The sequence below is a fragment of the Colius striatus genome, chromosome 1 (genome assembly GCF_028858725.1).
Source record: "Colius striatus isolate bColStr4 chromosome 1, bColStr4.1.hap1, whole genome shotgun sequence".
Lineage (NCBI taxonomy): Eukaryota > Metazoa > Chordata > Aves > Coliiformes > Coliidae > Colius > Colius striatus.
The window spans coordinates 196,608,633-196,623,953 of record NC_084759.1 but is presented as its reverse complement, the minus strand read 5'-3'; the positions used below and the strand labels follow the sequence as shown (position 1 = coordinate 196,623,953).

General features: G+C 35.6%; 1 protein-coding gene across 2 annotated transcripts in view; it reads left to right on the top strand.

Moving 5' to 3' along the window:
• CACNA2D1 (calcium voltage-gated channel auxiliary subunit alpha2delta 1) overlaps positions 1-15,321 on the top strand; it is a 393,756-nt gene that overhangs the window by 356,099 nt on the left and 22,336 nt on the right. For both annotated transcript variants that reach the window (XM_061989208.1, XM_061989201.1), the window contains 9 exons: positions 2,587-2,663; positions 4,559-4,619; positions 6,341-6,438; positions 10,299-10,383; positions 10,573-10,635; positions 11,112-11,215; positions 12,428-12,514; positions 12,880-12,947; positions 14,230-14,268. In XM_061989208.1, coding sequence (XP_061845192.1) covers positions 2,587-2,663; positions 4,559-4,619; positions 6,341-6,438; positions 10,299-10,383; positions 10,573-10,635; positions 11,112-11,215; positions 12,428-12,514; positions 12,880-12,947; positions 14,230-14,268 — 682 coding nt within the window. The remainder of the gene's footprint in view (positions 1-2,586; positions 2,664-4,558; positions 4,620-6,340; positions 6,439-10,298; positions 10,384-10,572; positions 10,636-11,111; positions 11,216-12,427; positions 12,515-12,879; positions 12,948-14,229; positions 14,269-15,321) is intronic.

Here is a 15,321-nt window from a genome sequence, read left to right as displayed (position 1 = left end):
TAATGAATAATCAAAACAGAGCATGGAAATGAGAAATAAAACCAAATCCTAAAACACCTTCTTCCACCCTTCATTCTTCCCAGGACCCTCCTCCCTTCAATCCCAGCAATGCCAGGGATCGGGGAAGGGGGTTGGGGTCAGTTCATTAGAGATGGACTTTGCTGCTGCTGCTTCTCATGGGGAGACCTCCTCACACTTCCCACTGCTACACTGTGAGGTCTCTCCCACAGGAGACAGTCCCTCATGAACTTCTCCAGCATGGGTCCTTCCCATGGGCTATAGTTCCTCACGAACTGTTCCAGCATGGAGCCTTTCACAGGGGGCAGCTCCTCACACCCTGCCCCAATGTGTGTCATCCACTGGCAGAACAGACCTTCAGGTACCAACTGCTCCAGCCTGAGTCCCTCACAGGATCACAAGTCCTGACTGCAAACCTGCTCTGGCATGATCTTCTCTCTCCTCACAGATTCCCAGGTCCTGCCAGGAACTTGCTCCAACACGAGCTTCCCACAGAGTCACAGCTCCCCAGTCAGGCATCCACCCGCTCAGGTGTGAGGTCCTCCACGGGCTGCGAGTGGATCTCTGCTCCCTGGTGGCCTCCGTGGACTGCAGGGGCACAGCTGCCTCACCATGGTCCTCACCACAGGTCACAGGGGAGTCTTTCTTCCAGGGCCTAAGCATCTCCTCCCCCTCTTTCCCCACTGACCTTGGTGTCTGCAGAAATGTTTTCACATTCTCATTCTCTGTTGCTGCTGCAGTTTAGCAACTGCCCAGTAGCTTCTTCCCCTTCTCAAATATGTTATTCACAGAGGCATTACCTCTATTAGTAATTGTTTAGGCCTGGGTCAGCTGTGGATCCATCCTAGAATTGACTGGCATTAGCCCTGTCAGCTACAGGGGAAGCTTCTGGCAACTGTTTAAAGAAGCCACCCCTGTAGCCCCTCTGCTGCCAAAACCTGGCCTAGACAAAACCTCTACACAGTCTGTCATTGCTTATATCATGAATCTGCTAACCTTCATGTCAGATCTTAGGGCCTACTAATTATCTCTGAAATCTGTGTCTGTTTGTGGTGAGATTTAACTGATATTGATAACTTTTTGTCTGTAAAAATATGGTAAATGACAGCAGGAACAAATGAAGCAATGGAAAAAAACACATTTCCCTTTGAATGAAACATTGATGTGTATATTATTTAAAACTCATTTAAATTCACAGCTCTAACTTGTAAAGGAATGTAGAAATGGCATTATCCAAAACAAGTTAAGTTTTAACAAGTGCCAGAAAAGTTAAGTTAATCCAGTTGAAAACGAGGTGGTACAAGTATTTAGTCAAATTTTTACCAAACCAATATTTTTATTGTGGTGTAGTCTGCAGCCAAGCTGGTTCGATTTTTTTTGGTTTTTTCATGTTCTGGACAGGCGTATAGCCAATGAAAATGCAAGTGTTAATTTATACGTGTAACCAAACAAATCAGTTTTAGCAAGAGAATGCCAATGTCAGATCTTTCATTCAGTGTCCCATTTTGCTGTTGATCTGCCTCTATCTTTATCAGACTATGCCATCTAGCAATCAGAAAAGAAACATGTTTGATTTATATGACTTCTTAATTCCTACTGAATTGTCTGGCATGAAATAGAGTAATAAATCCATGGAGTCACATTCTAGAAAGCCTATTAAACATAACATTACAGATTTTAATTAGCAATTTCTGCTGGCAGTAACTGTTAATGACAGGTAAACTGCTACTGATTTCCCTAGAGGAGAATTGGTGAATATTTAGTAATAGCTTTCTACCAATCTCACTTACATGCTGTTTAAATGTCAAATGTATCATTAAAAGTCATCTCATTTATGGCTCAATTGTTAATTTCTGCAGCTATCCATTAGAAACCATTGCTGTTCTACAGTGATAATCGAGTGCAAAATCAAAGATCTGATATGGATGATTACTCATACCTCCTGTCCTTTACATACTTTTTAAAGACTGAACCCTTCTACACATGTATTAAATTAGGTACAAAAAGAAGACTTTTTATCAAAAACAAGTATAATCTAAAACAAAATGCTTTGCAAATGCCTTGCAATCAATATGTTATTACACAATGATGCTCAAAAGTTTTAGCAATGACTACATGATTTTGCGTCATGAATGTAATGTGAATTCAAATATTATTGGATACATTTCCTAGTGAATATGGACAGTTTTATTAGTAAAAGGAGACTGTCATTATATAATGCTTGCAAATCACTGCAGTACTATAAGCTGTTTTTTGCAGTCAATGATCACTTTGACATGTGTTAATGTTAGGATCCTTAATGTGTTAGAGATTCGTTGCTTATCTGTTAAAAAAGACTTTCAAGCTTAAAAGCCTAAATAAGAATGAAAATAAACACAGGGAACTTCAGGACTGGCAGGATCCTACTTGTGTCTGTTACAGAGTGTGAGGCTGATATTTCACTCTATGACTGTCTTGTTTCATGATGATCCAACTTCCAAACTTGTTAATTGCTTTCAAAATGCATAGAAACCAGAATGGAAAAAACTGCTGCAGATAATTGCTTTACTTGTCTCATTTCTATTGCAGTTTGGCATTGGTTTTACCATCATACAGCTTTTATTATATTAAAGCCAAAATAGAAGAACCAATAACTCAAGCCAGATGTAAGTACTATGAAGGTTCTCTGATTTTGTCTACTATTGCCAAGTCTCAGATGCACTTCAAAAAGCAATGTTTAAAATTCATAAATTTTGTGGAATTCACTGATCATTATGTACCCAAAATCTGTAGCAATGATTCTAACCCATTGTGACATCCGAGGTGCAAGAAATATTCTATAAAGATAGAATATGTGCAGGTACCCCAGTTCCGCTGACAATCCCTTCCCCCTTGCTCTGTGCCTGTAGAATCATTGCTTTGTGTATCCTCTGTTGCTGTCATTTTAAGGGTCTGGATACTTTTTTCTTTTGTTCTATTAGCTAAATGTCATTCCATAAACTATAATAGTAAAGCTTTTTAAAAAATTACTATTTTTACTGTAGTTATATAATAATATTTAGTAAATTACCTCTGCTGCCCATAGGAACAGATTAATGTGAAAGCGCTGTTTGGTTTGGCTCACAGCTAGAGTTTTGTTTTGCATTTCACAAATAGTTCTAGTGGATGTATTTTTGGATTAGACTCATTTCAAGCCACTTACAGATTCTGGAGAGATAATTGAAAATTATACTTGTGAGTATTCAAATGTTTTTGTTCATAAGGTGTAGATTAACTGGAATCTAGATATCAGACAAAATAGAACCCATCACATCCTTTTAACTTTACCCAAGTGTTACAACAAACAAATATGCAGTTAAAGATAGAAAAATACTATGAATCTCTCTGCCAGGCATAGATAGCTATTATTAGAGAAAACTTGCTTAGCTCTAAATCATGTAATCTGCCATTGCCTACTGTGTATGAAGTAGAATATTGCAAGATTTAATATTCAGTGGAGTATTATAACTTTTTATAATTGTAAGAAGTTCAAAATTAAAGTTTCAGTAAGTGCAAATGTTTCTCTTGATGAATTAGATAATCTGGTTTTGCACTTATATCAAGACAACCTGCAAAACAGACCCTTGAAATAGGCACAGCATATGGAAGGTACTTGAGAAATAGTTGAGAAGGACATATTCTTCAGTCTTAAAAGATGTCTTTTTTTCCAGACTACAGTTGTATGTAAATTGAACCTTTGATCTATTTATGTACAATATTTTTATTCAAGGGTCTGTTTGAATAAAATATTGGTTTGTGACCCCTTTTGCTTTACCCTGTTTTTTTCTGTTTCCTTGCTTTCTCTTTCTGGTGGATAGTGACAATCAAAAAGGGCAAGTATATTCTTGTTGCTCAATTTCTTTCTGTTTACTGCAGTTGATATTTTTCACTTATATTTCTACTCCTACTGGATATTCTCCTCTGTATTCCTCATGTCAGGTTTTTTCCCATGATCATTTGGTACCAAAGCAAAAGAAGGGGGGGAAAAGAAAAGAAAAAGATGTTAAATGTTTTTCTGTTTTCATTCATATTTCAATTTATTGCCAATCCCTATTCCTTCTTTGTCTGGTACTATTAGTGTTCAGTGACACCAGCTTTTAAAGCCATTATTTACAGTAGCATTGAAAGTGATACTTATATGGATAAGTTTTAAAAAGTTTATTGCAGAATATACTGGAAAGATTTTCCTTCATTTTGCAACAATTCGGTGTCCCAAATATTTCTCTGTATCAGATTGTAATTCTAATGAAAATATCTCCAATGTTTTCAAGTTGTCATGCTAATGCATTCTGTAAGTTAGATATGTTATTGTTGAAAGGTGTATATTGTATATAATAACCAGATTTCTTCCTACTCTGTGAAATACTGAAATGTAGTATATTAGTATGAAAGTGTCTCAAAACAAACTTTTTTTTTTTCTGAATTCATGGATGCATGCAAAAGCTAGTCAAATACTTTGAGAAGAAAAATGATGGTAAAAACTTCAGTTTGCTTACTTGGTGTTTATTCTTCATCTTTGTAGTTTCAGAAACATTGAAGCTTGATAATTTTGATGAAGCTGGCTATACGTTTATAGCACCGAGGTTGGTTCTTTTCCAGTAATAAGTACTATTTCAATAATAAATAGTTATTTTTACCAGATCAATGACATTTGCAGAATACAAACTTGACCAATAAAGTTTTACTTTGCTAAAAAATACTATGCAAAAGAGCAGTTATTAGATTCATGGTTTACAAGATCGATCTTTTCTTCTTACTGGACTGTAAAGAACATCATCAGGCTATGATTCATGTTTATATTACTCAAAGAGAGATGTAAAATCAATATTGATGTTTTAATGGAAATCTTATATGTATCTATTCATTTCTTCTTGTGACTTTTAAGATTTTACAACTTTGTACATTAGTTTCTCATTTGTAAAATAGACTAATACTTGCCTCAAGATGTTTGACAACTTCTAGATAAAGTGTTTCAAAGCTCTCCATCACTTAAGGATGAAGCAATTTTTCATTCATTGACCATAAAAAATGATTGAGTCATTCAAAATTGTTTAAGTTCCTTAGTTCCCTGATGTTTTATGTGAAATTGTGTAGTCCTTGCAAGGCAAACAAGCTATGATAAATAGTTCTTAAAAATTAAGTTCCTTTAAAAGATAGTTATGATCCATAAAGGAAATGCTGCTCCACTAAGATCAGTTAAGAATTGTTACATTTCTTATTTATCTTATTATATTTTGTATCCTTTTTTATTTCAATGAATAGATGGATTCATATGCAAAACACAGTCTTTTATCTTCAAATGGATTCTCAGCTTAACTGTTTAATTTTTCTGAAGGACTGAAGTTATTGGTAGTCATTTGTACCAATTAACAGTTTCCAGAAAGTCCTTAGCTGTTGGGTTAATCTACACAAAGAAAGCCTGTTTGATTCAGAGCTCTGTTTAAATGTGAATGTTGGTATAGTAAGGTAAATTCTGCCTATATTCTTTCAGGATCATGATAAGATAGGTAAAGGGCAATATGATAGCTTATTCATATGAAACACTTGAACAGACTTCTTTTGTTCATAAAGTCAATTTAATATGAAAACCTTATTTAAAAAGAGAGCTCCCTGCTTTACTGCTGAATACTCTCTACATTTTCATTAAAGTTGTTTAATGCCACTCACCATCTAATATTTGCCTTCAGATTGCCCAGTGACATTTATTGAGCTTGCTTACTTTCAGTAAGATACCCAATCATATATTGGTTTATTTTATTACATTATGTAAAAGATAGTAGTTAATTCTTGATTTGTTTTGCATATGTCAAAACAAAGAGTGTTTATATGCTTATATAATGTGTACCCTATTAAAATTGCCTTTAAGAATTCTCAGAGGATAGGACCTTATCTCATAAATCCAGCCTTAGTTAAGCATAAAGTCACTGTTTTAATCAGCACTCCATGTACTTCACGGTATAGTTTAATGCAGGTGCCGTCTAAGCTCATTGTACATTCTCTTGTTTAGTTTTCAGACTCTGTGATCTCCTAATTTCATGACCTGAGTGCTTTTCCTGGGAATCCATGCCCTATCTCTTACATGAAGTTTTCTTATAATTCGGATTTAGTCAGGCACTTTAATATTTTATTTCCTGTAGATGGCTGAAATATTCAATATGGTCAACATTTAGTATTGACCATGGCAATCAATTGATGTGGTAGAGCCAGACATTTCACTATAGTTGCACAATGCTGCTTGGACTTTAAAATTTATCTTCCTTAGTTGCAAAGGAAACAAACCTTAGAAGACTCTTTTGTTTTTCAGAGAATACTGTAATGATGTAAAAAAATCAGAAAACAACACCGAGTTTCTATTAAATTTCAATGAATTTATTGACAGAAATACTCCAAGCAGTCCATCATGTAAGTATTCTTCTTATTGGTCTTTTTCCTTAGGAAACTACTTACTTATAAATGAGAATTAGTCCAAATGACAGTTTTCATCGTCAAAACATCTGGTTTTGGTTTTAATCTTCACTACTTTTGTTTTGGTAGAAATATATCTATTTTTATATTTTATCCAAAGTAGTGATTGTAAAATAATTTAGCAGATTTTTGGGTTTATTTAACAAAGTTTGCAGAGCTTTATATATCCAGTGTTTTCCACAATTCCCCTCAGTATTTTCTAGCAGCAAGTAACTTCCAGTTTGTTTTAATACACTCCAGAAATTTTCACTGTCTATTCCTTTCTCTTGAGTATATCAGACAAAGTAAGTCTCAAATAGACTTCAAAATCATAGAATTGTGTGGACTCTCTCTAGAAGTTCTCTGTCCCTCTTGAGCTGGGGAGCCCAAACTGGACACAGTACTCCAGATGAGGCCTCACCAGGGCAGAGCAGAGGGGGAAAAGAACCTCCCTTGACCTGCTGGCCACACTCTTCTTGATGCATTCCAGCATGCCATTGGCCTTCTTGGCCATGAGAGCACATTGCTGGCTCATGATTAGCTTATTATCAATCAGGACTCCCAGGTCCCTCTCTACACAGCTGCTCTTCAGCAGTTTGACCTCCAGCCTGTACTAGTGCATGGGGTTGCTCCTTCCCAAATGCAAGACTCTGCACTTGTCCTTGTTGAACCTCATGAGGTTCCTCTCTGCCCAATTCTCAGGCTGGTCAAGATCCTGCTGAATGGCAGCACAGTCTTCTGGGGAATCAGCCAGTCCTCCCAGTTTGGTGTCATCAGTGAACTTGCTGAGGGTACATTCTGTCCCCTCATCCAGGTCGTTGATTAAGATATTGAACAAGACTGACCTCAGGCCTCCAACTCAATTCCATGCCATTGATCACCAGCCTCTGGGCTCTGTCATTCAGCCAGCCCTCAATCCACCTCACCGTCCACTCATCCAAGCCCACACTGAATTCTTCACTCTGCTTCCTGTCAGTCTATATAACCAAAATAAGAAAAGGAGCCGAGAACCAAAATAACCAATAACCAAAATAAAAAATAAGGAAATTCTATTGCTGTCTCACAAATTGATTAAAGTGATCTCTCTAGGGCTTGAGTTGTTTCAGAACACAAATTCATGTAGCTGCTGCACTTTTTTAAATTGGGCCACAACCCATTTACAATACATAAGGAGTTACACTTTTGAACCATCAGTAATGCATTAAAGTCTTGTTCTCATGAAAAATTCAATTTCTGGATTAGTTTCTTTATACATGCAAGTCTGTTTAGCATTATTAAGATTTTATAAACAGTTGGAATAAAGTTTTTTGTTCTGTTTTGCATTCTCCAAGTCTTTTTAACATACTGCTGTCAGAGATCACTGATCAATTCAATAAGAGTCTCTGTGCTGGACCATGTAACGTGGGAATGAATGTGCGCTTAGATACAAGACCTCAACAAAAGGCTAGTTTTGTGTGCGTGTGTGGGTGTTTGTTGCTGTTTTTTATAGAGTCATCTTAGTCATTGACACATTGCTGACTGACTGAAATTTTGAGACCCTTGAATCAATCTTGAAAATTAAAGCATTCACTTCAAATAATTTAACCGCTTAATAAATGAAAATCCTAATTTAATATTCACAAGGTGTAGGAGTGAATGTGTGAGAACACATTTAGTGATATTTTAGTATATACTAGGGCCTACTAAGAAATCATGCCAAAAAGTTATCCAATTTTTGCTGAATTTCATTTTGGAGTCCACAACAAAATTCACTTTTTTCTTTATTTTTCTAGTAATTCAGTTACTTCAAAAATAGCCTCCTGAAAAGTAAACAATGTTGACTAGAGGAAAGAGTAGCTATGGAAATTACTCTGCTAAAAATACTTTTCAAAAGGAAAAACTAGTCAAATCCCCAAATTGAAATAGTCTATATACCATAATGCCTGTTATATTTTGACACACTCCATCCAACTTAACCTGTTAAAAGCTGGACAACTAAATCTGTTGTTACTCAGGGGATAGTAAGTGCAATTTGCCCTACTTGTCTTCAACTTCTGCCTCATGTAAGTAAGCAAGCCTTACCTTGTGGAGGTGCACACAGTACAAGGGGATTCTAAACATAAAATATATCCAGTAAAATATTAGAATTCTATATTAGCAGAGATAAGTATCACTCTGAAAGACATAGTTTGATATTTATATTGCGATTGAATAAAATATAATTTCTAGGAAAATATGGATCCAGCAAGACCCTTCCAAATTTGTTCTTTTGTTAATTAGTTCCTTAGTTAATTAGTGAGTTAATTCCTCCCCCTCTACTCTACCCTGGTGAGGCCTCATCTGGAGTCCTGTGTCCAGTTCTGAGCTCACCAGCTCAAGAGGGACAGGGTACAGTTAGAGAGAGTCCAGTGCAGGGAAAGCATGGAGTCTCCTTTTCTGGAGGTTTCTAAAGCCACATGGATGTGTTCCTGTGTCACCTGATCTAGCTGGTCCTGCTTTAGAAGGAAGTTGGACTGAGTGATCTCTAGAAGTCCCTTCCAGCCCCTACCATGCTATGATTCTGTGATTCTACTGGGGTTTTGTATTTTTTTCCAGCAGAAGAAATATTCAGTACCTTAGCTTGTATCACGTATGGCATGGTGCATGTGAGTAGGGAAATTGAGACTGTGGCATGAAATACAGTTTAAAAGGTTTGTCAAGCTAAGTCATGTTAAGTATACCTAAAGAGAATATATGTTTCAGGTGAGACTGCTCTTACTGCTGGTAAATCAGAGCTGCTGGTTCTATGCATAGCATGTTCACACATTCAGACTTCAGTAGATTTTATGAAAAAGCCTTTTTGATAAAGCTTCTGACACTTTTCAGTACCAAAAGACGTGTCCCTATTGATCTGTTTTTTGAAAACAGATTGAATTAAGGCAATTTTTATTAAAAAAGATCAATATCAGTTTTCTGAAATCTGAAACTTAGGCTGAAGCACAGAGCATATCATGGCTCTTTGTGGAGCAAAACTGAGGAAAATTTGGTAGGTTTTATTTTTACTTTCCTCTAGGAGTTTTCAGTCTCCTCAGCAAGGCTGAGCAAGGCTGAGCAGCTGGGGTTTGGCATGATTCAGAGCTTCAGGTCCCAGTCATGGGACAATTGATTTACCAACACTGATTTACTGTGTGATACTGAAGACCAAGAGCCAGATTTTTCCTTTACATTATTCAGCTTTAATTTAGACATAATTTATTTTCCATACTGGCAAAGTATTTGTTAAAGTTCTGTTGACCACTCTCTTGCAAAGAAAAAATATGCTTGAGAATCACTGACTGCAATCACTTTTCAAAGATGTTTAAAAATGATATATGCATCATATTACTAATTAAAAATTAATGTATTTTCCTGTACCCATATTAAAATGGAATTTATGAAGGGGATTTTTGAGAGACTCATTTAAATATATAACTGTTGTTGTTTGGTAGCATGTAAGTATAACTAAGAATTATATGTTGTTTCATTGCATCACCTGAGACAGAAAGTGTTTTAAAAATATGTTGCTTTCCAAATTTAACATAGGGAGTTTGCAAAGCTGGGACCTGTACCCTTAGCACTTTGACTATCCCTATGACAGAAAGTTTTTTAGGATACAATAAAGGAAAAATTTAAGTCAAAAGTGTGAAAACAATCTATTTAACGGTAAGTACCTGATGTGCAGTTAGACAGTGTGTCTAATTAAAATAGCCTTTTTTTTTTTTTTTGGCTGTGACGTCTTGTAAACTCAAAATTTAATTTTAGTCATTTAACGAAATTCCATGTCATATGTTTTCAGATTAGTGTCTTGACTCTTTTGATAGGTAATACTGATATGGTCATTAGAGTTTTGCTGGATGCAGGATTTACAAATGAACTTGCCCAAAGTTATTGGAGTAAACTGTCTCTGTAAGTATACCTTTTATTTACTGATTTTTTTGGGTGCATTTCAAAGTTTGATAATAAAATAATGTATGTGTATATATACAATGTTTACACAGGTTAAATATTTAGTTATCACACTAATTGCAACCTTTGACATAGAAACTTGTGAGAATTTGAGTAATTTTTCATTTTAAATCTTATTTTTGTTTACAGTGATGGAGTTGTTGCACAATTTGTTGTTACAGATGGTGGAATTACTAGAGTCTTCCCCAAAAGGTAACAATTATTATAAAATAGTATGTGATAATTTTGAAGCATGAAAGAGTGGGATGTTAAATAATGGATGTTCCTCCAAAATGGGAAAATAGCAATGAATTTTACTCCCTAAATCAGTTTATTTTCTATTTTAGTGTTACTAATGAAATAAAATCTTTTGTGATGATTTCTCAAGAGATAACATGTACTGTAAAGGTTTTTTTATGTTTTGTTGTAGCAGTGTTGCAGTTCTCTTTGTCTCATTATATCTACAACTCTTAACATCTTCCAAGACCACAATCTAGGGGGGTTTTTCAAAATTTTTAGAAAATAATTATATTTTTCAGTTATCCAATGAGATCTGACAAAGTCTGTGTACCACGTGAATGAATCTCACATTATTTCCAACTGTGACACATTAAAAACTACCAGACCTGCAGCCCAGCTTTAATGAGTCTCTAACTGTCTTTCTTTGATCACTGTTCTTTTGTGATTAGGGCAGGAGAAGATTGGTTGGAAAATGCTGAAACTTATGAAGTCAGCTTCTATAAACGGAGTTTAGATAATGACAACTATATTTTCACAGCTCCATATTACAACAGTAAGTTGAAATTTCAGAACTATGTGGTCCAATATAAGTTTCTTTTTGGAAGCTGGGGATTCTATGATTCTAAGTTTTCCATACCAGTTGGGGCCACTGGTAAAGAATGCGAGTGGGACACTCATAAGGAAAAGAAGTCTTGGGATATCACCCATTTTGAAGAAAAAGGTAGCTAGAAGGGCAATAAACAGGGGACATCATAATTTGTAATTGACTGTGGTGGCCCTGTGTGCTCAGAATTAAGAAAGCTGAAAACATGCAGAGTACTGGTATTTGTTATTATGCTGAAGCATTGTTTTACAGAGATACCTTGGCAGAATTATTTTTAAAGGAAGTGAAAGAAAATTGCACCTAGTGGCAATAACACTACCTAAAAAATCCTTATGTGACCCAAGTTCCATGTACTTCCCTAGCACCAAACTAAGCCTGGGGGAGCAGGTGTAAGGATTCTGAGTCCAAAACTCTCTCCACTGCACTGCTGCTTAATTTAAAGTTTGCTTTTGAATTCTATTTCAAATAGCTGTTATTCACCAAAACTGGTTTATCTGAAATACTGTGATCTTTAAAACCTATATATGTCCAATACTAAGTGCTTGTTGCTGATGTGAACATCATTAACTTTGTCAAACTTGTCTAAAAGCAGATGCTACCCCAAATGATATACTCCTTTTTTAAACACATGGAATCTTTTATTGCTGTTATTTCATACTTATTTATTGCATCTTTTCTCAATAAAATATTAACAAGGTAATTAAGTAAATTCCCTGAAGCGTTTGGTGTTCCTCAAAAAGCTCCAGGGAAGGTAGTTTTAACTTTCTTTTTTATACTAAGCAGTGTTGAAAACAAGCTGAACTCCATCAGCGAAGTAATTGTTACTTAGTGAGTGGTGTCAGTATACCATACATTGAAAAATACACAGACAACAACAGGATAAAATCTTTGGCTCTTATCCTAGTTTTAACAATGCTGCCTGTATGTGTAAAGCTATTCATGACTCTATCTGCAGGAAAACAAAAAAGGCTGAATTAACTTTGCGAAGCAGTGAAAGCATGTACAAAAAGTAAATGAAAAGTAAACAAAAGTGTTCCTCTTAGCCATACACATGGTAGTGATCTGAGCTATTACAAGTGATAATCACCAATTTCAGTTTCTGAGGAAGAGGCTTTGATATCATAACCTTTTTTTTTTCCTTTTTCTCTTCTATACTCTCAGAAAGTGGTGCCAATAGCTATGAAACAGGTATTATGGTAAGCAAGGCTGTGGAAATAACGATTAACGGGAAGCTTCTGAAACCAGCAGGTAAGATAGAGTGGTGCTGAAACTCTAATTACATTAGTTATTTGGTTGTTGCTCAACAGTGAATTAGAATTTAATTGAGATTTCAAAGGAACTTCACTTTACATGACATTCTTTTCTCTGGGACTTTTTTAATCTTCCTAGTGGAAATCAAGCCAAAGATCTGTTTGTGTTTGAGTAAGAGTGCTTAATTTATTAGTCTCATGAAGGATGTTGACAGTCAGACAGCTGAGCAAAACTCACAATTTATCTTTTCCAGTTTAAAATTTATATATTATTATAACTTTTCTTCTCTTTTAAAGGATTCTACAGTTACCTTTTTTTTTAAAAAAAATACTAAAAAAAGACTTTCATGTATTTCTTGTTAGTTGTTGGAATAAAAATTGACGCAACCAGCTGGATGGAAAATTTCACAAAAACCACAATCAAAAGCCTGGTAAGCAATTGACCAAGTCTTTTTTGAACTTTATTTGCATTTCTCAAAGCTTCAGATGGAAATAGGTCTAATAGCTTCTTGTGCCAGAGTCACACTGATGCGTAGTTGCCAAGTAGTTGTGGTATTTAAATCATCCACATGCACAAAATAAATCTATGTTGAAATAGACTGTATTTTATACGTCCTGCTTTCATTATTATAGAACATGGTTAAAGACAAAGAAAAATGACATATTCTAGTCAATAGGCTCCCTACCAAGATTATGCTGTAACAGTGAATAAAATTTGCAGAAGAAATGGTGAAGCTATTTTTATTTAGTATGGGGGATGTATAAGCAATGAGCAGTAAGGATTTATATTGCAACCAGCATCACAGTATTTTAGAACTTAATGAAATAGGTGCTTAACCCTTTCATTCCTTACTGCAATGTTTAGATCTAAGTAGGAAGGAGGAAAGGTTAAAGGGAAGGAAAAACTAAGGAATTAGTAGTGCATTCAGAAGGAGGGGGCTCAAAATGAAGACAATTATGCAAGAATTGGATGAAGTAATGTTGCTTAGTTGGTTGTACATTAAGGGAATCAGTAACAGTGTCTGGCCATTGTAGACATTAGACCTGTATTTCAATGAGTAAGCAACTTCATTGCCTAAATGTCAGAACAGTTAAGAGCAAAAATACATAATTTGTGATGAATGACTGCAGCATTGTCTGGTAGTTGTTTTGTTCAGGACATAATGCAAGGAGACAGTTCTGTGTGTATGTATACACATATTGCAAGAAGAAGAGAAAAACATGTTGGTAATCAAAGTCATAAATGCTAACTGGAGATGGTGAGCTTCCTCTAACACAAGGAATTCCCATGATTTGAGACTGGTGAAGCTTTTCATGATCAAAAAAAAAAGATACTTGGCAGCATAATTTCTAAGCTTTCTTTCTATACCCCAAACACATGGAAATGTGGATGTTCTTTCTCTTTCACTTTATACTCGCAGCACTGACATCCTGAAAAGTCTTCCAAACAATTTCTCTCTAATATATTGAGCATACTTAAAAAGGGAGATAAAGCGGAGACTTTGTGAAAGACAGTAGAGATTGTGCTGTTGGTAGTTACTGAATACTTGTTATTTACAAAGAAGTTTGTGATAAATGACATGCTCAAAATTAATTTGAATTAATATACAGGTATTAAAAATTGAATCACTTGTTCTTCTCTTGGTTGATAAATATTGCTGCAAAATACAGTTTATGAATGTTTATGAAGATTATTGTACTTGTGTTTTTTAGTGCAACAGTGAAATCTGTGGCTGTGAGAGAAACAGTATGGTAAGGATATGTTCAGTTTATAAATATCTGGCAGATTATCAAAATTCACTCATTTTTTCTAGAGTTATCTAAGACAATGATTCTATCATTAATGTTTGAGGGTTAATTTTACAGAAAATAGAACTTCCTATTTTATAGTCCAGTGTCTCAAAAAAGAGATGAAGATTGGAAGGGGAATGGCTGAAAGAGGTGAAGTGAGGTGAAGTGGGTATTGCAAGAGTCATTGCAATGAGATTATGAGAACTAGAGGGAAGAAAAGAGTAAGAGCAATAGAGAATGATGTGAGAAAAATGTAACAGTAATTTTCAAAGCAAGAGGCGAATTCTGAGGAAAGGGGACAATTTAAAAAAATAAAATCTGATAAAATAACCCTAGAAGTACCCTAGAAAAGGGTAAATGCAAACTGAAAAGCACCAGAGTACATGATGTGCCATTCAACAGTCATTAGTCATCCTTCTTTCCTCTGTTCCCAGCCCATCCAGGATCTGGGGATCACAGAGCTCTGCTAGCACTCAGGAGGGCACAGCTTCAGGGTCTCTTGCAGGATAAGATTCTGTCATGCACTTAAACGGCTTCTCTGCTCAAGTCTTCTGTGACTTGCTTTGTGGAGTGTGAAGATCATTAACTGCAAGAGTTAGAGCAAAAGGGGTACTTTGGGAAGTTATCTGTTTGGCCTCACTGCCGTCTCTCCAATCTCCGACTGCAAGGATCTACTACAAAGTGCAAAGCATAGGGAACCAGTGAGCTTCCCATTCCTGCACCTGACCCCTGGAAGAATCTCACTATAGTCCTTAACAAGTGGAAGTAACCATGACTAGCAAGCCGAGAGTGCCCTTCAAATTTTTACTATTAAGAGCTGCAAATGGAAAAGGACTGTGGGACTGAAGCACGCAAGCAGTTGTAGTCCTCTGTTATGAGCTGAGATTCAATTATAATCAGATTTAATAAGGATATAGCACTCTTAGAGCTAACAAAGTATTGAGCAAATAAGAATTTACTAAGCAATTTTTATGAAATTAAGCCACAAATAAGCCTTTGATCTGTACAAACTTT